The sequence below is a fragment of the Falco biarmicus genome, chromosome W (genome assembly GCF_023638135.1).
Source record: "Falco biarmicus isolate bFalBia1 chromosome W, bFalBia1.pri, whole genome shotgun sequence".
NCBI lineage: Eukaryota > Metazoa > Chordata > Aves > Falconiformes > Falconidae > Falco > Falco biarmicus.
Window position 1 is genome coordinate 1,893,912 of NC_079310.1, and position 24,217 is coordinate 1,918,128.

The following is a 24,217-nucleotide window of genomic DNA, read 5'->3' on the forward strand; positions in this document are numbered from 1 at the left end:
ATGTAAAAGAATAGAAATTATTAGGATATATTTTCTCAACTGCCTAACACCAACTTATGAGAAAGGTTTCAGTTTAATTTATAAAATATGTGCATTGATAGGTCAGTAGTCCTTAATGCCAGAGTTAGGTGTGCAGTCAGGTATAGCAGGTCTCTAACAATAGTGATCTCTAGGAAAACTCACAGCTGAGATGTGTTGTGACTTAAATTCTCCTGTTCAGTGTTGTACTGGATGAGACTGTACCCTGATTTTTGTACCCTGCAGTACCATGAGAATCCCTTGAATGTTTTCTTAAAAACAAAAAGTATAACACATTTAAGAAATATAAAAAAATTAAATCTTGTTTATCACAGATGTAAATGAATCTTTTACTATCAGGATACTATAAGAGAAGGAAGATTTACTGTTTGAACCTCTTAAATAGAGCCTGACTTTCTTTGTGATAGTGTATTGAATCCTTAGGGATAAATAAAAACACTTCAGTGTTTTGTTTCCCAAATTAGTTGACCTGCTTGGAATTCATAAGAAAATATTTTGTATTTTTGGTCTAAAAGAAGAAAAGCACAAATAGAATGGACTGTCTCAGCCAGCAGAAATGGATCTACATTTGCATCAACCACTGATGATTTCATACTTGGATAAAATTTATTTACTTCCTTAAGAAATTCTTTTCCTGATTTACATGTGCCCAGCTGCATAAATTCTTATGGTGGAAAATGAGCTGCTGAGAATTTGAGGAGAAAATGTCATTAACTACTACTTGACAAAAAAGCAAAATGCTGACCTTTCAAAGAACCCTTTGGTAATGCTTGGTGTACAGAATATTGCCAGTATCATCTCTTGGACAAAATGCTTGTATTTATTGTTTCTGGTGTTTGTGCTCCCAATAGAAGATCAAAGCATAAAGAGCTAATCCAAAGGATAAAACGTTTTGATTATTCTGATATTAACTGTATTCTTAATGGTATAAGTGGTATTTTTGAGCTACTGTAATTGGCAAAACTACAAGTCTCTTCCAGAAACTAAAATATTTGTGTGAGGTGGAAGTAGTAGTCAATTCAGAGAGGATAAGATACCAGAAAGAATATGGAAATAATGAACTGACAGATACTTGCATGGGCAGTTTCACTGAATGAGGAATAATTTGGAAGTATGTCTGCTTAGATGTTAGGGGAAGGTATCTGCCATTTTCTGATGTTTACCATCTGGAATTCTGAAACAGCAGCATGGTCAACAACAAACAAAGATTTACTCCTTTGTGTTTAGTAAGCACAATAGGAAAATATTGAAACTTGGTGCAGTTTATACCACTCAACTACTCTGTCCCACAGGGAGTATATATTTTTTAATATTACCAAAACTGTCATTCTGTCACCTTGGACAAGTGAATCCTAAGATTAAAAATGAACATGCAGTTCCATTCAAAGAAGGCACTTGCAAGCCCTTCCAACTTCCCTTTTCAAGGACTTCTGATGAGGATCTGGTAGGATGAGTAGACCCCATATAGTAAGCAAATGCCTATGGAACGGTTTGTATTGATTCAGAATCTAGAAGACAAATTGTGATTTTTTTGATTCTGTATGCTACCTCTGGCTTCTAAATTATGTTTAAAAACAATAAAAATGCATGGAACTGGGCATAATTTCTAAAAAGATGTGTTCTGTAAGGGAGAAAGACCATCTCCAGTAAGGCTTCTTCCCTACAGAAATTTTAATTCCCTGAGAAGTTTTTAAATGAAATATCTTACTTTTAGTATCTTTATTTAAGAGCTAAAGATGCTCTATTTCATGAGCTAACTGAGGTTATAGCCTCATACACCTTTTGCAGTTACCCAAAGATGTGAAGCAGGTTTGTTAGCCATTGCAAATGCGTGTCTCAGAAGAAGGAAAAGTCATTTCTGTAGTCAGTTTAGTGTTAGAAGGGGAGAGTAGCTTTTTTGGGGTGACTATATACAACAGAAACATTTACAGAGCAATATCTTTACAGATCAGCGAATCAGAAGAACATCTTAACCTACTTCCAGATGTGCTTTGGTCATTCATGCTGAAGCAAATTAATACTGCCTCAGTTGCCTTTCTGCCAGCTCATGGTAGAAATAGCAGAGTAGCCAGTGCTTCCTCAAGTGCTGCAGTTCATGACCTTTTTTCTTCATGAGTGACCAAGAGGTAGATTTATCCTATATCTACTGGCATCTATGCTGAGCTTTATGTAATCATCTGAGCATAGTGACCTCTGACTTGTGTCATCACTTCTGTGGGTCACAAAGACCTTTACTATTAAAAGTAAGAATCTTCTGACAGATATAGTACAGGGCTTTATCTATGTTTTTTATGTAGTTCATGCTTGGGGGAAAGAGGGGAATGCCTGTTTCCTCAGATATCCTTTACACTGGTTTTCCTTTTGTTTCCCATCAAAAGTAAAAACATTCCAGGATTTTGCTTCATCTTTTCCTTCCCCAAGCAGAAAATAAATTGTGCTATTTCTGCACTAGCTATCTGGATAGATTAATTTATGTTCAGGAAGTATTTCAGGAAGTGAAGATTATTATCTTTTGTTCTCTGTATCCCATTCAGTATAGTTATAGTAGTAACGATTTTTTTTTTATAGACAGATTTTAACACTTGAACTACAATGACACTGAATTCTGGTTTCACGTTATTGTGTTATTCTGTAGACTTAACATCTAGATCAAGTGATCATTTCAGCATAGTAGCTCTTGTTCTCATCTTTAATAGGTATGCTGCTAGTCCTCTATTCCATATACAAGGTATACCACAAATGGGATGCAAGCCATTTCAAAACAGTTGTGCAGCCTAGATTAGAATTGCAAATCACTGTTGCCACAGTCATTCTTGGTACTTGTGTGACATCATTCCCACCTCCCTTCCAAAAAATAAGCCTCTGTATATTGAATAAATAGAAATGTGCACATGATACTTGAAATTGAAATAACAAGACAATATTTTTTAAATTAACTGTGCACATTGACATTTCCTACTCCCATTTTCTTTCAAGTCCTGCTTGCCAAGTATTTCTGGAGGGGGGAAAAAAACCAACAAAACAGAAGATATTGTTAACCTAGGTAGTGCTGTCCAACCTGGACCAATTCACCTATCTGTTAAAGATATTCACATGCATCCCATCACAGATAATTTATAATTTAACATATAAAAAATGTACTTGATTATAGCTATCATAGCCTTAAAGGTGTAAGGACTGAAGACCTGAAGAAGGATTTTGTCTTTTATAGCTATGCTTGTCTAAGTAAAGATAACACCTTTCCCGGTAAGCATACGTTTTCAGGATTGTTCTGTGCTTACTCCAGAGCAAATTCTTGTAGATTAAGCCTGTTTGCTTCTATTTTGCATGTAATTTTTCTAATAAAAATTATGTTAATCTGTTTGTGCTGTTTATTTGGCAAGGAACTGACAAGGTGGTACTTTCTGCTGTCACTTAGAGAAATTCATAGTAGTAAACTAAGTGTTGGGAGACTATCATATTACAGAAAATAACATTTTTATATTTGGAAGGTTTTCTGAGAAGCTTTGAAGATCAGATACTTTTGGGAAATAAAATTTATTACAATAAATTCCCCAGAGATTCTAAGATTTTCTTGTTTTTTTCAAAACATTACATACATGATAGTATATACAATTGCACTGGTCATTTACAAGGTATTTCTACTGAGTATTCTGATGAATTTATGTGATGCCATCACAGCGAATGACTAATTGATAAGGGCTTTCCAAGGAGATTTGCAGTGACCAGATTACTTGTGATCTCAGACTCAAATTTCCCATTTGATAAGATAGAAATAGCTTTCAAGTAGACTGTAGTTTTGATGCATTAAGGTGTGCAATGCAGTTACTTGCTATAAAATATGGTAATTGAAATGTATTTTTAAAAGTGATAAATCATTAACTACATTAGCTATTTTTCTTTCATTCAAAAAAGTATTTTCCTTATTTTTGCAGAGCTGCAGGTTGTATGCAACAAAACACTTACGAGTATTACTGAGAGCAAATGTAGAGTTCTTCAGCAACTGGGGGATTGAGTTACTGGTGACCCAGTTACATGATAAAAATAAAATTATTTCTTCTGAGGCACTTGATATTCTAGATGAGGCATGTGAAGACAAGGTGAGCATCCTTTCCCCTTTCAACTTCTCTTTGGTATGCTACTCTGTAAACTGTTTCCCACCCTCTGCCCAACAGCAAAATAAAAGTATGCAAGAAGCTACTGATTATTTTCTTTCTTGATTGTCACTGATGGACTTCATAATAGTTTATAGACCCCTTACTGAAAATACTGCAGTATTAATGACAAGAAAATGTAGACTTCTGGATCATGCTTACTTTTAAATATTAATTCAGACTAATTCAGATATTTTGATAATTATAGTTTTTGTAAAGGGGATAATATTAGGATGAGGTTAGTGCTGTTTGATACTTTTATGAAAAACTTGCTACCTCATTGCTTGCAGACTGTTGTAATTGTTATAGTTTTCAGAATTATATAGTGCTTGGATATTCTTTATGCATTTTTAATTCTTTTAGGCCAATCTTCATGCCCTTATCCAAATGAAACCAGCTCTTTCTCACCTTGGAGACAAAGGTTTGCTTCTACTCCTAAGGTAAATGTTGAATATGCTGTTTGACTTTGCACTGTGGAAACAATAAGTTGTTTTTTTTATTCAAATAATGCAATTTAAGTGGAGTACTTACTGTCTGATGTTACTTTACAGATTTCTGTCCATTCCAAAGGGGTTTTCTTATCTAAATGAAAGAGGTTATGTAACAAAACAAATGGAAAAGTGGCAAAAGGTAATGCTAAGAATAAAATGTGTGTTTGCTTGAAAGTAGGAAGAGGAAGAGTGTGAATATGCAGGTTTAGAACGTCAAAGAGTATTAAAAATAGTGTACATTCATATATCTGCATTGCTAATGCCAATACATTTTTTTACCTCAGTGACTTATGATTTTGCTGAAAATGGTTGACAGGGACTAGAAGTTCCATAGCTCCTCTGTACATGCGTGCTTTTGATTTACCCAGGCCTTTTATATAATTTAGATATTCCAGCAAATATTTCAGCAGTCGTGACTTCCTGACTTGTCAAAGTAGATTGTTGTGTAAGGTCTTCTCTAGAGAAGTGTGGAAAGGAATACTGCTTTTCAAGATTCCTGTCATCTCTGGTTATAGAATCATTTAGGTTGGAAAAGACCTTTAAGATCATCAAGTCCAACTGTTAACCTAACGCTACCAAATCCACCACTAAACCATGTTCCTAAGCACCACATTTACATGTCTTTTAAATACCTCCAGGGATGGTGATTCAACCACTTCCCTAGGCAGACTATTCCAATGCTTCACAACCCTTTCAGGGAAGAAATTTTTCCTAATATCCAATCTAAACCTCCCCTGGGGCAACTTGAGGCTGTTTCCTCTAATCATACAAACATAGAATCATAGAATGGTTTGGGTTGGAAGGGACCTTAAAGATCATCCAGTTCCAACCTCCCTGCCATGGACAGGGACACCTTCCACTAGACCAGGTTGCTCAAAGCCACATTCAACCTGGCCTTGAACACTTCCAGGGATGGGGCATCCACAACTTCTCTGGGCAACCTGTTCCAGTGCATCACCACCCTCACAGTAAAGAATTTCTTCCTAATATCTAATCTAAATCTACCCTCTTTCAGTTTAAAACTATTACCATTCATCCTATCACTACACTCCCTGATAAAGAGTCCCTCCCCACCTTTCCTGTAGGCCCCCTTTAAGTACAGGAAGGCTGCTATAAGGTCTCCCCAGAGCCTTCTCTTCTTCAGGCTGAAGAAGCCCAACTCTCTCAGCTTGTCATCATAGGAGAGGTGCTCCAGCCCTCTGATCAGCTTCATGGCCCTCCTCTGGACTCATTCCAACAGGTCCATGTTCTTCTTATGTTGGGGGCCCTAGAGCTGAATGCAATGCTCCAGGTTGGGGTATTACAAGAGCAAAGCAGAGAGGTGATTCTCAACCTCTCAACCTCTCAACCTGCTGGTCACACTTCTTTTGATGCAGCCCAGGATTCGGTTGGCTTTCTGGGCTGCAAGCACACATTGCGAGCCCATGTTGAGGTTCTCATCCACCAGCACCCCCAAGTCCTTCTTCTCAGGGCTGCCGTCAATCCATTATTCTCTGCCCAGCCTGTACTGATACTGGGGGTTGCCCCAACCCAGGTGCAGGACCTTGCACTTGGCCTTGTTGAACCTCATGAAGTTTGCACATGCCCACCTCTCTAGCCTGTCAAGGTCCCTCTGGACGACAGCATCCCTTTCCTCCAGCATGTCGACTGCATCACTCAGCTTGGTGTCATTGGCAAACTTGCTTAGGGTGCGCTCGATCCCACTGTCCATGTCCCTGACAAAGATTTTGAACAGCACTGGTCCCAGTACAGACCCCTGAAGAACACCACTTGTCACCGATCTCCACTTTGACTTTAAGTTGCTGACCACAACTCTTTGAGTGCAACCATCCAGCCAATTCCTTATCCACCGAGTGGTCCACCTGTCAAATCCATGTCTCTCCATTTTAGAGACAAGGATGTCGTGCGGGACAGTGTCAAATGCTTTGCACAAGTCCAGGTAGATGACATCGGTCACTCTTCCCTCATCCGTCCGTGCTGTAACCCCGTCATAGAAGGCCAACAAATTTGTCAAGCATGATTTGCCCTTAGTTAAGCCATGTTGGCGGTCACCAATCACCTCCTTATTTTCCATGTGCCTTAGCATAGTTTCCAGGAGGATCTGCTCCATGATCTTGCTGGGCACCGAGGTGAGACTGACCAGCCTGTAGTTTCCCAGGTCTTCCTTATTCCCCTTTTTAAAAATGAGGGTTACGTCTCCCCTTTTTTAGTCACTGGGAACTTCACCGGACTGCAAGGACCTCTCAAATATGATGGAGAGTGACTTAGTCACTTCATCCGCCAGTTCCCTCAGGACCCGTGGATGCATCTCATCAGGTCCCATGGACTTGTGCACTTTCAGGTTCCTTAGATGGTCTCAAACCTGATCTTCTCCTATAGCGGGTGGTTCTTCATTCTCCCAGTCCCCCGCCTTTGCCTTCTGTGACTTGGGCGGTGTGGTTGGAGTACTTGCAGGTGAAGACTGAGGCAAAAAAGTCATTGAGTACCTCAGCCTTCTCCATGTCCTGGGTAACCAGGGTCCCCCGTTTCCTTCCAGAGAGGGCCCACATTTTCCCTAGTCTTCCTTTTATCGCTGACATACCTATAGAAGCTTTTCTTGTTGCCCTTGATGTCCCTGGCCAGATTTAATTCTATCAGGGCTTCAGCTTTCCTAACCTGATCCATGGCTGCTTGGACACTTTCTCTGTATTCCTCCCAGGCGACCTGTCCTTACTTCCACCCCCTGTAGGCTTCCTTTTTGTGTTTGAGTTTGTCCTGTTCATCCATGCAGGCCTCCTGGTGTTTTTGCCTGACTTCCTCTTTGTTGGGAGGCATCGCTCCTGAGCTTGGAGGAGGTGATCCTTGCATATTAACGAACTTTCTTGGGCGCCTCTTCCCTGCAGGGCTCTATCCCATGGTGCTCTACCAAGCAGATCCCTGAAGAGGCCAAAGTCAGCTCTCCTGAATTCCACGGTAGTGATCTTGCTGTATGCCCTCCTTGCTGCTCTAAGGATCTTGAACTCCACCATTTCATGGTCCCTGCAGCCAAGGCTGCCCTTAAGCATGAAATGGTGCAGTTCAAGATCTTTAGGGCAGCAAGGAGGGCATACAGCAGTATCACTTACTGCTTGGGAGAAGAGACCAAGACCAACACCCACCTATTTACAACCTCCTTTCAGGTAGATGTAGAGAGTGAGAAGGTCTCCCCTCAGCCTCCTTTTCTCCAGACTAAACAACACCAGTTCCCTCAGCTGCTCCTCATAAGACTTGTTCTCTACACCCTTCATCAGCCTCATTGTCCTTCTCTGGACATTCCTCAGCACCTTTACATCTCTTGAAGTGAGGGACCCAAAAGTGAGCACAGTATTCTAGGTGTGGCCTCACCAGTGGTGAGTATAGGGGGACAATCATTTACTTTGTCCTGCTGGCCACACTGTTTCTGATACAAGCCAGGATGCTATTGGCCTTCTTGGCTGCCTGGGCACACTGCTGGGTCATGTTAAGCTGACTCTTGACCAACACGCCCAGGTCCTTTTCTGCCAGACAGCTTTCCAGCCACTCTTCCCCAAGTCTCTAGCATTGCATGGAGTTGTTGTGACCCAAGTGCAGGATCCAGCACTTCTTGTTGAACCTCATACAATTGGCCTCAGCTCATTGGTCCAGCCTGTCCGGATCCCTCTGTAGACCTTTCCTTCCCTCAAGCAGATCAACACTCTCCCCCCAACTTGGTGTCTGCAAACTTCCTGAGGGTGCACTCAGTCCTCTCATCCAGATCGTTGATAAAGATGGTAAACAGAACTGTCCCCAATACTGAGCTCTGGGGAACACCACTTGTGACTGGCCGCCAACTGGATGCTGTGGGAAATAGTGTCAAAGGTTTTACTAAAGTCCAGGTAAACAACATCCACAGCCTTTCCCTCATCCACTAAGTGGGTCACCTTGCCATGGAAGGAGATCAGGTTTATCAAGCTGGACCTGCCTTTCATAAGCCCATGCTGGCTGAGCCTGATCACCTGGTGTTCCTGCACATGCCATGTGATGGCACTCAGGATGATCTGTTCCATAACCTTCCCCAGCACTGAGGTCAGACTGACAGGCCTGTATGTAGTTCCCTGGATTCTTCTTCCTGCCCTTCTTGTAGATGGGCATCACATTTGCTAATCTCCAGTCAACTGGGCCCTCCCCAGTTTGCCAGGACAGCTGATAAATGACTGAAAGTGGCTTGGTGAGCTCCTCTGCCAGCTCCCTCAGTACCCTTGGGTGGATCCCATCCAGCCCCATAGACTTGTGTGTGTCTAAGTGGAGCAGCAGGTCGCTATCCATTTCCCCTTGGATTATGGGGGCTTCATTCTGCTCCCCATCCCTGTGTTCCAGCTTAGGGGGTTGGGTACCCTGAGAACAATTGGTCTTTGTTGTCGCTAATTAAAGTTAAATCTAGATCTCATGAAGAGCTTATGCTGTTAGGAAGTAAATAGGAACACATGACCCATTAAGAAAAAGACTTCATTGTCATGACTAGAATAAAACTCTTCATACATTATTTTGTTTTTATAATCCATTACAAATGCTTGGTTTCATTCCCGTAGGCTTTTCAGCATTTTTTTTAATAACTTACAAGCTGTCACTTCTCTAGGAATACTGAAATGCATGGTGATCTGTTGAGATTATTTGGGTTAGTCACATGTGGAATACTTCCTTCTTTCCTTCCTTTTTTAATAAATTCACTGAAATAATTATGGAATCAGTTGTCAACTCTCTGCAAACTCATTGTATGTATGAAGTACAGTAATTTTGATGAGCCTCACCTTCAAATCATAAAGAAATTCAGCCTTCCTTAAGGACCATTTGAATTGTACCACCTCAGTGTATTTTGTCAACCTTTGTCATCTTTTAGGAATATAATTTAAAGTATGTTGAATTGATTGAAGAACAACTTAATGAAGCACTTACAACTTATCGCAAACCTGTTGATGGTGATAACTATGTTCGTCGGAGCAACCAAAGGTAAACTCTCCAAAAGAATCCTCTTCATCTGAAAAAAACTCAACAGTAACTCATTGCATTACACTGCAGTGTATTTTAAAAGAAAATTTCAGAATTGCTGAGAAAACATGATTTCTCTTTCTACCAGATTACAACGACCACATGTCTACCTGCCAGTTCACCTTTATGGCCAACTGGTGCACCATAAAACAGGCTGCTATTTATTGGAGTCTCAGGTAAGGATAATAATAACTACTTATAACTTGAACAATTTTTAAAGAGTATTATAATCCTTTTAAAATATGTTTTAAAAGAGATGGAATTTAAACAGTCTTTGCAAAATAGGTAGTTTATGAAAGTCTCAAGTTACATGGGGCCAAAAAGTTGTGAAGACAGTTTTTGCCATCTCATGTAAAATTCCTTCCTGAGCACAAATATCAGAGAAATACCTTGCAACGTTTTTCTTAAAATGGCTACCAAAGCTTAGAATGGAAATCAACTCATCAACAGAAATAATGTTTCAGTCTGTGTGTGAGTGAATTTTGTATATTGACAAGTAAAACTGTACCTATCCTTTTATGCATACAAAAACATGGAGATGAGGGAATAAAATCTTTCTAATATCCTGAAGAGCTAAGAAAACAAACCCTAAGCCAATTCATAGTAGCTTAAATAAATTTACTTTTAATGTGAGTTTGCAAGATGATGTAATGAATTCTATATAATAGTTAAAAAGTTCAAGAGAAAGCTTATATGTTGTAGAGTGTTAATCTGATTAATCTTTTCTCTTTATGAAATCTGAATTAACCTGATGTTAACGTTAAAATTTTCTACCTGCATTACTATCGCTGTTAATTTACGGTTATTATGCTAGAACTACCACTATTTTATTTTAGGGTACATACTTTAAATTAGCACTTTATTTTTATTAAAACTGCAAGAGAACTTGTTTTACTGAGGTCTCCTTTTAATTTTCAACTGAGTATTTTTTTTTCTTCTGTTTTTCTCTTTCAGAATATTGTTACAGATCTAAGTTACACTGTTCATTCCCCAGTTCTGGATAAATGGGAAGGTATTAAGCAGCTGAAAGCAGCCCTTTGGGCCTTGGTTAGTAATAGATTTACAATCTTTTTGCAGCTGTTTGAGTTCTGTTATGTCACTTGATTCTGAAATAACTAAGCAAAATCCCTTAAAATCATTCTTTGGGGGTTTTGTCATAAAATGTGTGTGATTTTCCAGATTAGTGGAAAGTACTTTAACTGGACTTTCAGATGAAAATTGTTCACTGCACCTGTTTTGTTCTGAGTCTTTTAATAGTCAGTTTGTCTTTCTTTTTGGGGTTTTGTTTGTGGGTTTGTTGGTTTGGGTTTTTTTGGGAGGGGCAGGCAGGCAGGGGATGTTGTTGGTTTTTTTGAGGTTTTTTTTGTTTTAAACCAAATAAAAATAACAGACTGCCACGTATAGAAACAGTATTACTATGGAACCAGTAGTTGCCACTTGCTGTGATCTATTTTTCTACTTTTAATATATTTATTGTGGTGTTCCAAAATTCAGTTTTTCTGGAAGAAAATTGGCTGCCACTGTTGATGCGTGTGAATATATATGGTCATGACATCCCTGATACTTGGGATAATATGAGGAAAACCTAGTGTCTGTGCCTATACAAGCTACACTTCTAAAGTCGCTTTGCCACCTCAACTGTTTATCTACCTCTTTCTTGTCTTCCCCAAAGTTTATTTTGGAACATTTATCCAAGGTGACTATTACTGGAAGATATTGTAGGTATGTAATAAAATACCTGTTTAAGAAGAATGTAAAATGAGTAATTCAAGATCATACTGCTAAGTGTACTAGAATTGGTAAAATGAGGAATATGTAGTAAACTGTGACCAGTTTTAGGTATTATACATGGTGTCCTGAGTCCTTTTTTGGATTTGCATGACTAGGAAATGCCCAAAAGGGTGCTCAAATCTCTAATTGCTTTGAGGAGATATGGCTTGAAACTGTACCACCCACCAAACAAAGATGTCAAAAGCTTTACACTGATAGTGCTGCAGATCACATCAACATCAAAATCAAAACTTATTTGACAAACTGTCTTATTCCAGGGCAATATCGGATCATCAAATTGGGGTCTTAACTTGCTTCAAGAGGAGAATGTAATTCCTGATATAATGGCACTTGCGCAACATTGTGAGGTTCTCTCCATTAGAGGGTATGTGTATCTGTTTTATACATAAAATTTACAGATGGTAGTTCCAGTAGGTTTTCAAATAGCCTTACCTAATTTATGTGAATATAGTTTTGCTACTTACTTGAAAATAAATTTTTAAAGATCATTGAACAATCCCAGTCCTATACAATCTCAGAATTGTATAGGAAGTCTAAAAGAACATGCAGTAAGCAAATGAAACTTATGAAAAAAGATGCATACTACTTTTTTCCTTTTTTAAAAAAATAATTAAATATTTGCTACTTATATCTCTGTTGGAATCTATTTATTAATTATAATTTTTATTCAAATAGATGATCTTTTGCCTAATACTGCTACTGCATTAATGTTTGTCCTTTAAAAAAAAAAGGTACTTTTCTACTTTATGTATTTGGCACTCATAATAATTATTTTTTATTTTTTATTAGTGTATTGTTCTCAGGTATTTTAGTGTATTTCTTAAGCTTCCATTGTTTTGCAAATAAAAATCAGGAACAAAAAGCTATTTAGCAATTTTGTGAAGTTTCTGCTGAATTGTTTTGAAACTGTTTCCTTTCAGGAGAGAAATAAGTTTAGCTAAATTTGATGCTATTATTGTTGCTTTTTTTCTATATATACATTAAATACAGAACCTGTGTCTACGTGCTTGGTCTAATAGCCAAAACTAAACAAGGATGTGACATTTTGAAGCATCATAACTGGGATGCAGTCAGACACAGTCGTAGACAGCCTTGGCCAGTGGTCCCTGATGACATGGAGCAGCTCTGCAATGAACTTTCTTCTATACCCAGTACTCTTAGCTTGAACTCTGAGTCCACCAGTTCTAGGCATAACAGTGAAAGTGAATCTATGCCTTCAAGTAAGTAACAACAACAACACAAAAAAACCCCAACCAAACAACAACAAAAAAAACCACCACAAAAATGCATTTTGGTGTTCTTACTGATTTTTTGGCAGGATGAGGTTCAGGGAAATGGTTTAAAGGTGGTATTGCAAGAAAGAAGAGTACAAGCCAGGGGACAGTTATATGCATTCAGAGAGATGTAATCAAGTGAGAGGGAAGAGAACAGTGTCTTAAATTTACATTTGGTGTAGAAATAAATTTTAACATTAGGGTAAGTTACTAGGTTTTTATGTCAAGTTATGGCAGCTTGCTATAATACCCTTCAGAAATCTCCATGCTTTAGGTATAAAGATACATTTACTTGTTTGTCCTCAAAGGAATAAAGGAATATTTTGAATATATATTCTGTGTATACACACACATATATATAGTATTGCTGTATTTAAATTCTTGTATATTTTGTGTATTTAATACATTTTAATTTTGCTATTGATATTTGAAATTTAAATCCAGAAATATAGCATATTTAGATATCGTTAAAGGAACGCATCAGTTGTAATCCTAGTAGCTGAATATTTGCACTGAAATAAGATAGTGTGGCTTTTCTTCAGCTCAAGTACACCTGAAGATAATTTACAGTACTAAGTTCTGCAGAAAAAATGTTGAATTCAAATTGTGGTAAAACACAGTGTCTCCCACTTTAGCTTTTATAGAATTGCTTACTTTTTCACAACATAGTTTATACACTTTGAAGAAACATCCATTTTCAGTGACAAATTTTCATATAATTTCAGGTATGTTCATCATGGAGGATGACCGTTTTGGTAGTACTTCCACTAGTACATTTTTCCTAGATATTACTGAAGATGCAGAACAAATATTTTATGACAGACCTGGACCTTCAAAGGACAAAGACCGTAGTCCCTTTCCTTTTTTTTCTTCTAGCAGACTTGTGAAAAACCGTATTCTAAGCTCTCTTACTCTACCTAATAAAAAACATAAAAGTAGCAGTGATCCAAAAGGAGGAAAGCTGACATCGGACAGTAAATCAGGCCTGAGGCGAAATCGTACTGCAACAGAAACTTCCAGTAGCATAGACTTTCTTGCTGAGGAAGAATTAAACCCTGTTTTCAGAGTTCCTAAAATCCAGGCTTTACGATTAGAAACTTCTTTTGTTGGAAGTAAGCACATGGAAGATACTGATTGTACTCCAAGTATTGGAGAACATGACCTAAAGCTGCCAAAAGGTCTTGGAAATGAAATTCATCAGGAAAACACAAGCAGAGAAAGGCTAATAGGAGATGGTACTACACAAACACATTTCAAGAGTCGTAGCCTAAGTTTTAATACAGATACTACAACAAGTGGCATAAGCTCAATGAGCTCTAGCCCTTCAAGGGAGACTGTAGGTGTGGACACTACAAACATAGATACTGACTGTGGAAGTTTGAGTACTGTGGTAAGCACAAAAACAGTTAAACCAAGTCACTGTTCAACACCACAGTCTAACCACCTGACTCTCTCAAAATCCAGCTCTGTATCCCTGGTACTCCCAGGGACTTCTCATACGCTTCCCCGAAGAGCCCAGTCTCTTAAGGCTCCTTCTTTTGCTACAATAAAAAATCTTGCTGACTATAACTTTAGCTATGCAAGTTCCCGAGATGCCTTTGGCTATGCTACACTAAAACGCTTACAACAGCAGAGAATGCATCCTTCACTGTCTCACTCAGAAGCCCTAGCATCTCCAGCAAAGGATGTGCTGTTTACTGACACTATTACCATGAAGTCTGGCAGCCTGGATTCTCGGCTGACCCCAAGCCGGTAAGGGATTATTATGTGCTTGTTTCTTGCTTCAAAGATGTAAGAGCAATTAAATAAGAAAAGTATCTTTCTAATATTTTTTTCCATCTTCATCTAAAAGTGACAGTTGTTGCAGGACGATTCATAACTTTGCTGAAAGCAGTACCAATATTAGGAGGAGAATAGGCTAATGAGAAGTCTGAATTTTCTAAGTGCTGTCAGAGAAGCCCAGCTTTCATAGCTGTCCTCAGTCCCTTTAATGCTGTTAGTGACAAAGGGGAGTATGTTTCCTTCTATCACATTTGTTTCCTGTTTAACTTTTTTTTAATATTTAAATGCAACTGTACTGCTAACATTGCTGAAGTTACAATCACACAAAATTGCTCGTGCAGTCAGAGCTGTATTTCAGATGAGAATTTTTTCAATGTCATTTGGTGAGGTTTTAGGACAGGGACTCCTGCCAGTATGCTATATTGCTGTTCCCTGTGGCACTGAGGCCAGTGATGAGAAACTGGTACCACTGATATGAATGTGAGTTTGGCTTCTTAGCTACAACAGAGCAAAGATTTTACTCATAGGGTTAATTTTTAGATTGCAGTGTCACCTCTTTATTTTTGAGTAATATTAGCTCTTCTGAAGACTAATTAGTTATATATCTGTAGCTTGTGACATTGACACTGTTCCAGCAGCTACAGTCAGTGCTTAACAACTTTTCTCTTAAAAGCTCTTCTACTTCCCAAACTTTTCCTTTCAAATCAGCTTTTAGCTAGTGGATTGGATTTTCAGATAATTATTGAAAGGGAAAAGACACTTTCTATCTCTGTATTTACCTGAATATCCTGTCTCACATGAGAGAAAGGGGGGAATTTACCAGCACATTAGTCTTCCTTACTGCACAGAAGAGCAAATGCTGGTCCCTGAATTTCAATCCACATACCAAGTTGAATGTCTGTAGTGCCTGTTTATTACTACTAGTTTCCTTTCTGGTTAAGAGCAACATTAATTTTATTTATATTTTCACATGATTCTGCAAAGATGCCATAAAAGATAAGTTTTGTTCCCTTTGTTCTTTTAAGTTGGAACTAGACTGTGTGTGCCAATTAAATTAAGGATGATTCGGTAGTTAAGCTGCACCATCCTGGAAATCAGAAGTGCTGTTCCTTGCTTTGTCACTGGCTTCCTGTGCTAATGCAGGAACAAGTCAGTGTCATTTCAGTAGCAGTAGATTCTGTTCTGGCTGTAGTCATGCTGTACGGTTCCTTGCAGTCATGCCCTTGATATGTAAAGCAGCCTCCCTGCAGTGGACTTTCACCCTGAGACTCAGCATGCAGTGTAATACTAACGGTATTCATGGTGCTTAGTTGTTCATGATCTCTCATATCAGTGGTTAGGTGCAAGGATTTGAGCTGACCTGTTTTAATGTTTAACTGAAATGACCAGAGTGCTCATATCTGAGAAGGTTAAAAAAATTACAGATGTACATATTACAAAAGATTGTCAGATTGTCTTGGTTACTGATATAATTGATTGGAAAGACTGTGATTTAACTAGTATATGGGGTTTTTTCTTATTGGTTATAGCTCAGTATCTCCACTGCATAATTGTGGTCCTTTTAATTTCAGAGTATGTTACTACTTCCAGCTAAATATTGTCTTTAACTGCTGTTTAATAATAAATTGGAAAGAAATATTCTGTCCTTTTTTGTCTTCTAAGGCTATTCTTCTGTCAGTCTGCAGAAATTTTCTTTGATTCATGCTTCATTCACAAATTCAGGTATTCATAGCAAGTAGCAGCTGTAAATTGACTTCAGTGATGTTTCTAGTTCTTCCATGCGTTCAAAAGTTTGAAAGGCTTATTTCTTTGCACAAATTATTTTATGAGGATAAATTTTCCACCTCTGTCTTTAAAGACCAACCAAAAACGTTAAGGTGCATGTCTCATATCCTGATCGTGGCTCTTGCCCCATCCACCTGCATACATGATTTCATGAAAACTTATCAGTGTTTATCACTACTGATGATATATGTGTTAGCTTTTCCAACAGAAGCAGGGACAAATGTTTAGGATTAATACATATATCTTTATATTGAGAGTAATTATAGAATACTTTATTATGAAATAACTAATGCAATTGGTAACTTTGGGTTTTGAAGTATGGCTTGAGTTTTATTGCAAGTCCACTGCTACCTTAATTAGCATTGGTCAGAATTAGTAGCAAGAAAACTGTTGATGTCCTATAATCTGCGTTCTGCACATTCCCATCGCATAATAATGTCTTGAACAACACATAGTAAAACCATAATAATTTATTTTTATCTTGGTATAAATCTGTTAAGCTGCTATGGATGAGAAGACATTTTAATTGCCCATCTAAACAAAAAAAAAAAAAATGATAGAAAATTATTTCTAAGGCAAAAAGTCCAGCTCAAGAAATAAAACGTTCACTGTATTTACCTTCCAATTTAAAATAATTTGCATTAATATAATATGAATTTACTGTTCCTAAGGAGCATCTCTTTTTACTAGGAAGCTTTAATCCACTGCATAGACCACCTGTTTAGGTTGATTAGCAGAAAGCATTTTATCTTCAATGAGAAGTAAAATGACAGATGGCCAAAAGAGAGATTTCCATTATCAGGACTTTTATCAGCACTGAGGACTTGTTCTCCAGCCTCCTCTCTCCTGTCTCCTTTCCCAACCTATTTCTTTCTTTGTTCCTCAGGCTGCTTGTCACAGTCAGCTCTGCTCACTGCTCAGGTTCAAGTTTATTCTTTGTTCATGTTGAGCAAATTCTTCTTCCGTGCTTGGGTGACCTAGTGGGTGGCTTCTTTAGAATACAGGAAAAAAAATGTTCTTTGCTCTCATCTCTGGTACTCAGCAGGCTCAAGCTCTGTGCTAACAGTTTAAAAGCCTAAATCTTTATTGACTGTGTCTGGGCTGTAAATCTTCAAAGCCTGGTAAGTTGGAGACAATTTGTGTTTTTACAGGGTTGGCAACCCCTTAAGCAGAAGTTCCATCCTGCTATCTTTCAAGTCCCTGTCCCAGGACTTTAAACAAACAAACAAAAAAAATCACAAATTTTTACCCGAGGTACTACCAATCCATGCAATACAACATGAGACAGAACAAAGGCAGTGAGCCTATAGCTGTAATTTGATATTGTAACAAGCTCTGGGTTTTACAGTGGGAAGATGAGGATAGTCTTTGTGTCAGCAGTCCTCCTTATTTGTAATGTGCCAGAATGAGACATTTACCAAGGTTGTGATTTATTATTTCAATGTTACAGGTTCATGAAAGCTTTAAGTTATGCCTCTTTAGATAAAGAAGATTTATTAAGTCCTATTAACCAAACCACACTTCAGCGTTCCTCCTCTGTTCGCTCCATGGTTTCTAATGCTACGTATGGTAGCTCTGATGATTACCTTGGCCTTGCTCTCCCAGTGAATATCAATGAAATATTCCAGGTATGTATGTGATAACAGATTAATTTGCATTTTCATACTGGAAGGTAGTTAACTGTTGCATTATCATCAGAATAGATTAGATCTACAGAAATGAGGAAAACTGGATGTAGTACTTTCAAGGAATGCATTTTGGAGAACAAGAGTTACTTTTCTAACCCTTTTTACAGAAAAGTGCTAGTCTGTTTTGTATTATTAGGCAAATAATGACACACTAGGTTAGAAGTGTGTTCAACAGTTGTAGCATAAATAAGCTGTCATAAGATTTTTAGTTGTCAGCTAGCTTTTATACTAAAATTAGCATAGTCTGTGGGCATTTGTTAATATCTCTTTAGCCAACCATATGTTCATTGGTCAACCATAAATTATGTGCATAATCCCACAGTAAACTTTCTGCTACCATGATCTTGATTTAATATTACTTTATTTGTATATTTATCATCATAGCATTAAAATATATTGTCTTTACTTAACCTTACAGGTATATTTCTTTAAATTAAAACAGTTTATCTTAAGTATCAATTGTCTTCCTCTCTCTACTTAGTTAAAACACATTCCCATCTAACAAACTGATGCATCACAATGTTTAATATTCTGTTACCTAATTATCAAAACCAGGATATGGTCTATGTCAAAGGTAAATCAGTGGCTTCCTTATCTTTAGTTTACTTAGTCTTTGCCTTTCAAACCTAAATTTCTTACTAAAGATAGAGCAAATGCAAGATTTTCCATCATACCTGCTTCTATTTCCCCTTTATGAAAAGACTACTTCATTTCTCTCTCCTCCACAGTCTTTATGGCATATTTATGTTGCATCACTTCTTTTCTCTCAACTGTTTTTGTAGATAACATCTTACAGGCAACAATTTAGATGTCTGGGTGGTTTTGCTCTACGTTCCCGAGCTCTCCAGTGTTGTAGAGTGGTTGTGGACAGATCATTAATAGCCACTTCTGGGTCACTGGTTTCCTTACAGCCTGTCACCACTATGTTTTACTATTTACTGACTGTTCATAAGCCTTGCTTAATAAATGTTCATTCACAAATGTATGTTTTTCTCATTGGCTTTTCCTTACTACTTAGGAGCCCATTCTTAATTTCTTCCTCCAATTGGATCTTTTTCCTGAAGTAAAAAATTGACAACATGTTATTTCCACCTGTGCTTATTTTAACTTTCATTTGAATATTCTAGGTAAAGGAAATTCCATATTTCCAGAAGAAAACTACACCCCCATTTGATGACTCTGGAGCTAGGGTCTTTGCACCTGATGCAGAAGGTATTAGTTTTGTTCCTCTTCTGTACCTTTCTGTTGTTTGTTTGTACATTGGGTGGGGTGAAGTGTTGGGGTTTATTTGTTGATTTTTCTTTACAGAAAAGGTTATTTTTAGCTGTTAATTTTTGAGAGCTGTTTTCTGGATTCAGGATAGCAGGCTATTAATTCCCTGGTTTATGTAGTTCAAGACAATGTGGTGTTGCTTCAAAGCTTGATCCAGCTCTAATAAACTAAGAAGGAAAGTCTACATATCTTTGATTATAATATGAGCTAATGTTAATTGAAAACTGGTAGTGATACTGCATTAAAGAAAGTAACAATTTAAGCTAAGATAAAATATGTATGCCATATATATATTGAACTGTTATATTTTGACTCCCCTTTGATTACACGTGAATTTATAGGAGCCAATAACAGTGTTAGATGCGTATTTCAGAAAGTAAATTTTGTCTCTCTGTGATGTTTCTGTGACATTTGATCAGTGGAGGTGATGGAACATGGTACAAGAAAATTGCAAGTGCTCAGTAATGCCTGGCTTGTTCTGGAATGCACTTTTGTTTTTTTACTCCAGAGTTGTCAAAAATCTGTAGGGCATCAATATGTATCTTTTCAGTAGGACAACTGAAAAAGAAACATCAGTACTGGTCCTAAAGTAGTATAGGATAACTATTGTCTTGCTTCTTAATTAACTGGAATTTTATTGCAAGCACTTTGAACATCCTAAAAGACACATCTTACTGATATTTCTTTTTCTTTTGTGTTGTTAATGTAATATATAAAGATGACTTTCCCGAAAGTGTGGTTTTGTAGTTTACTGTTTCAGTGTAAAGTAGCGCCTGTTTAAGATTGTATTTGTTGGTAATTTCCACCCAGGGAAGGGCATGTCACTACATTGTCTTTGGCTTGTTTCTGCATTGTTGAGTCTAGTTTCATCCTATTACAGGCACTAAGTTACAGGGGTTTAAATTATGTTTCTGGTTTCATTGGTGCATATGTTGTTTATACATCTGGTATATTGTTGTACTAATCTTGTTTGTTACTATGAAAATTCGTAACATATTAATGTTCCATGGGTATTACTAATGTTGATATGTCAGGATTTACCACATATCTTCTTAACAGTATGTTTGTTTAGAGGTTGTATTCTGTCCGTTGCAATGTTTCGTTATATATGATAAGACAGGGCTAAAATGTGATGTTTATTTCCCGAATGCCAACAAATCTTTGGAGCTTAACCATTAAAAAAAAGTTTCTAGATCTTCACACACACACCCCCCTCTCAGCCTTAAAAAGCTTAAAAGGGGAAATTTAATTCAAATAATATTTTATTAACTCTTTGTTGTGTGGGGGTTTTTTTCTGATGTCTAATTGCTTATATACAGGTCTTCCATCAGGTACAAGTGATGTTGTCAAAAGTCCTTTTCAGACGCTCCGACAGCAGATCAGTCTCACAGAAATAATGAATACCAGCCGTTCAGACGCCTCTCAGTTTTTAGAAAATACAGAGGATACAGGGCTACAGGAGCACACAGATGAGAACTGCCTTTACTGTGTCTGCATTCAAATACTGGATTACCAGCATAACAACAAAGTGAACTCTTCATATAGTCATACAGGTTAGTGTTCCTTGTGGGAAAGTATGATAAAACTGAATAAAAATATTGAATTTTGTTAATCTTTAAAATTGATGAATCTATAAGGAGTTTTGTTGGTGGGTTTAGAGTGATTGGGGTTTTTTGGGGGTGGGGGTGGTTTGGGGATTTTTTTCTTACTATTGACCTTGACATTAATTCTCCTTAATAAGCTCGCTATGTAACCAATGGTATTTCTATGGTTGTTTCCATCTTTTCTGTTTCTAGTGGTGTTAGTAGTTTAATATTTCTAAAAGCTAATAAAAATATAAAATTCAGAAGCTTATTTAGTACTTACAAATTGATGTCCTGAAAAATGAGGTTTGCGGTCAAACCAATGAAAAGTCTGACTTCAAAGCAAGTCTGTACTGTAAAACAAAACAAAGGAAATCTGATTGAGGAGTCTGTTGCAGTTGAGCTGTAACTTCTGGGATTTAGTCATCTTTCTTCATATTTTGAGATTCAGAACAGATTCAGAATGATTTTCTTCCTAACCTCCTCTGCAGAGCTTGCAGTTACATAAAAAGATAATCCCATAATGGAAATTCCAATTTCTTAGTAGGAATCCTTACCATTTTACAACAGTGTTATGCATTCAGGTAGTAACACATAAAGAGTACTGTTGTCAAGGGGGAAGATGCACAAAATGTGAGGAATGTCTGAGAGAGCTCAAGTTCAGTGTTGAGAAGAGATGGCAAATAAAATTCCAGTTATAGTCTTCAATTAGCATGAGGGGATTACAGGCAAGGCAGACCCAGGCTCTTGTCAGAAGCACAAAGCTGAAGGATGGAGACCATGGATATGTGCTATAGGAATGGAAATTCCAGTTAAACATAAGGGGAAAAACTCTTCGCAGTGTAACTTGATCTCAGTTTGAAGTGAGCCCTTCTTTGAACAAGAGATTGAACTAGTTGATCTCCAGAAGTCCCTTCAGACCTGTTTTTCTATGGTACTGTTAACTGCACAATAATTAAAAGCTTGGATTTTACATTCATCTCTTTACATCCAAAACACCAAAGGCTATGGATAGTGAAACCTCCCAGAAGTATCTTACCTGTCACATCTTTCTGTTGATGAAGTCAGAGCCCTTTCTGCAAGACCTGCGGTAATTGTATGAACAAAAAGCTTGTGCAAGAGCATCTTTATTATGTTATTGATATATCCATGCTCTATTTTACATGAGTTCTACATGTGATTACAGTTTTTTAGGCTTCTGTCAGTGCTAAAAATTTGATTATTTTCACTCGAGTATTATAAGATTTTTTTAAAAATGTTATTTTTAGATGTTTTGAGTATGATTTGTCCAAAATCAAACATCTAGTTTCCAGCTGGTTTATATGCTGATAGTTACCATATGCATGCTTACCACTGTTAAAAAATAAGAAAAGCATTTGAAGTGAGGAAAAGTGTGAATAACAAAGATGCAAAATCTTGTTTCTCTCATATTTTTCAGACATTCCATATACTGACTGGTGTGGGCAGACCATACACAATCACTTAGATGTGCATTCCTCCAAATTTTCTGGAATTTCAAGCTGTAGTGATGCAGTATCCCGTGTTTCATCTAGCAGCATCAGGAGTACAGATCTTGTACTAGGTAAGTTTGAAAGCCTTATGATTATTAGAGACTATAACTCTTAAAGTATTTTTTAGGTATTGTGGAAAAATAATATTTATATATACTGCAACAAAGTAATGCTCTTAATTTAAAAAAACCAACAACAAACAAACAAACAAAAAACCGCAAAAGCCCCTCTTTGGATGCCCTAATCATTATCCAGGAAGGTAGTTGCATTATCAATGACTATGGCAGATGGCATACATTCAAACTGTTCTGCTTTAGCTTTATGACTTTTTTGCAGGTAATGTAAATGCAGCTCTGTATCTGACATTATAATCAATTGCCTTTTTCCCCCAGAGTGTTGGTAGTTTAAAAAAAACCAAAACAAACACTTTAAAAAAATAATTACTGAATTTCTGTAAAGAGAAAGACATTTCTTTTTTAGGCTTGTGTTTTACATTTTGAATTATTTTAATTTCTTATCAAGTAGCTGGTTGCTAACTTCGCCAGTATCTGATACAAACAGAACAGGTAATCACCCAATTTGTAACATGATTTAGTGATAGAGACAGCACTGTAATTGAATCTCACAGATTTTTCTAAATGTCACACAGCATTTATGAAATGCTAGTTTACCTTTTTTTTTAATATTTCCATGTTAAATTTAATGAAAATAATATTTTTGTTTGGTTTAATTTTAATGGGAACATTTGTGGTAGTTCAGAATACACGCATAAATATGTACTCGTGTGTGTGTGTAATGCTAAAACAGACTTATGTGGCATAAGATTAGCACAATCAAAGACTGTTCTGGTTAAACTCCATACTGCTGAATTTGTTTTTCTAGGAGTAAAATCAATCCCAGATGATACACCAGTGTGCAGAATACTTCTGCGGAAAGAAGTCTTACGTTTAGTAATCAATTTGAGTAGTTCAGTAGGAACTAAGGGTCATGAAACAGGACTTCTGACGTAAGTTAAATACATTTCAGATGTTTTAGCAACATTTAGTTGTATGTATTTGCAAAGATCTCTGAGATAGTGATTCACCTTATTTCTGACTTCTCAAAAAATTGTCAGGCAGGTATAATTGTAGGTCATTGGGGATGATTGAACGTAATGTAAAAGCTAAGCAAAGAATTTGCCTTTTAATATGTTTGTTCTGTCTTTAATTTCTTACTCTTCCCCATTATTTTTCAAATCAATAATTCAACTGTAGTGATGTTTCATTACGTACCCAGTATGTCATGCATCTTTAAAAAAGAAATGATAATTCTTTTTTGTTATTTGTGCCAAATAATATATATCAGATAACCAGAATAACAATCTGAAAGTAACTTCTTGAGAAACACAAATCTGCTTTAAACAAGAGTACAACTACTGGAATTAATTTATAGAAAATCTCATGTTAAAATATAGGAATATAAATCCAGGGACCATGCATGATGATAAAAAATGTAGGTATATGGGCTAGTGATGTTGGAAACTGACATACAACTGCTAAAAGAAAATGCAGAAATGCTAATTTTAGTTTTAAAAATGCTTACAGGTAATTAAGTTAGCTTTTAGTATTTTTTATTACTGCTGTACATGTGGATGCCTATTCTTTGATATACTGTTCTCTTTCAACATCATTATTTTAAGACTAGGTGATCTCAGAGATTCTGTGCAACTTTCAATTTATATATTCTGTTTCATCTCATTAATATGAAATTCTTCCAGTTTGGCACAAAATAATGCTTTCTGTTCTGATTTTCTTGCTTCATCAGATCCAGAATGTATAACGCCTAT

The 24,217-nt window shown here is 37.0% G+C and overlaps 1 protein-coding gene across 1 annotated transcript in view; it reads left to right on the forward strand.

Moving 5' to 3' along the window:
• LOC130141893 (rapamycin-insensitive companion of mTOR-like) overlaps window positions 1-24,217 on the forward strand; it is a 109,237-nt gene that overhangs the window by 81,739 nt on the left and 3,281 nt on the right. Inside the window, 14 exon segments of the mRNA XM_056323190.1 lie at window positions 3,975-4,139; window positions 4,557-4,633; window positions 4,745-4,823; window positions 9,558-9,667; window positions 9,795-9,882; window positions 10,661-10,753; window positions 11,755-11,861; window positions 12,488-12,717; window positions 13,497-14,523; window positions 17,789-17,966; window positions 19,154-19,238; window positions 20,618-20,851; window positions 22,320-22,463; window positions 23,275-23,398. Of these exon segments, the coding sequence (XP_056179165.1) occupies window positions 3,975-4,139; window positions 4,557-4,633; window positions 4,745-4,823; window positions 9,558-9,667; window positions 9,795-9,882; window positions 10,661-10,753; window positions 11,755-11,861; window positions 12,488-12,717; window positions 13,497-14,523; window positions 17,789-17,966; window positions 19,154-19,238; window positions 20,618-20,851; window positions 22,320-22,463; window positions 23,275-23,398 (2,741 nt within the window).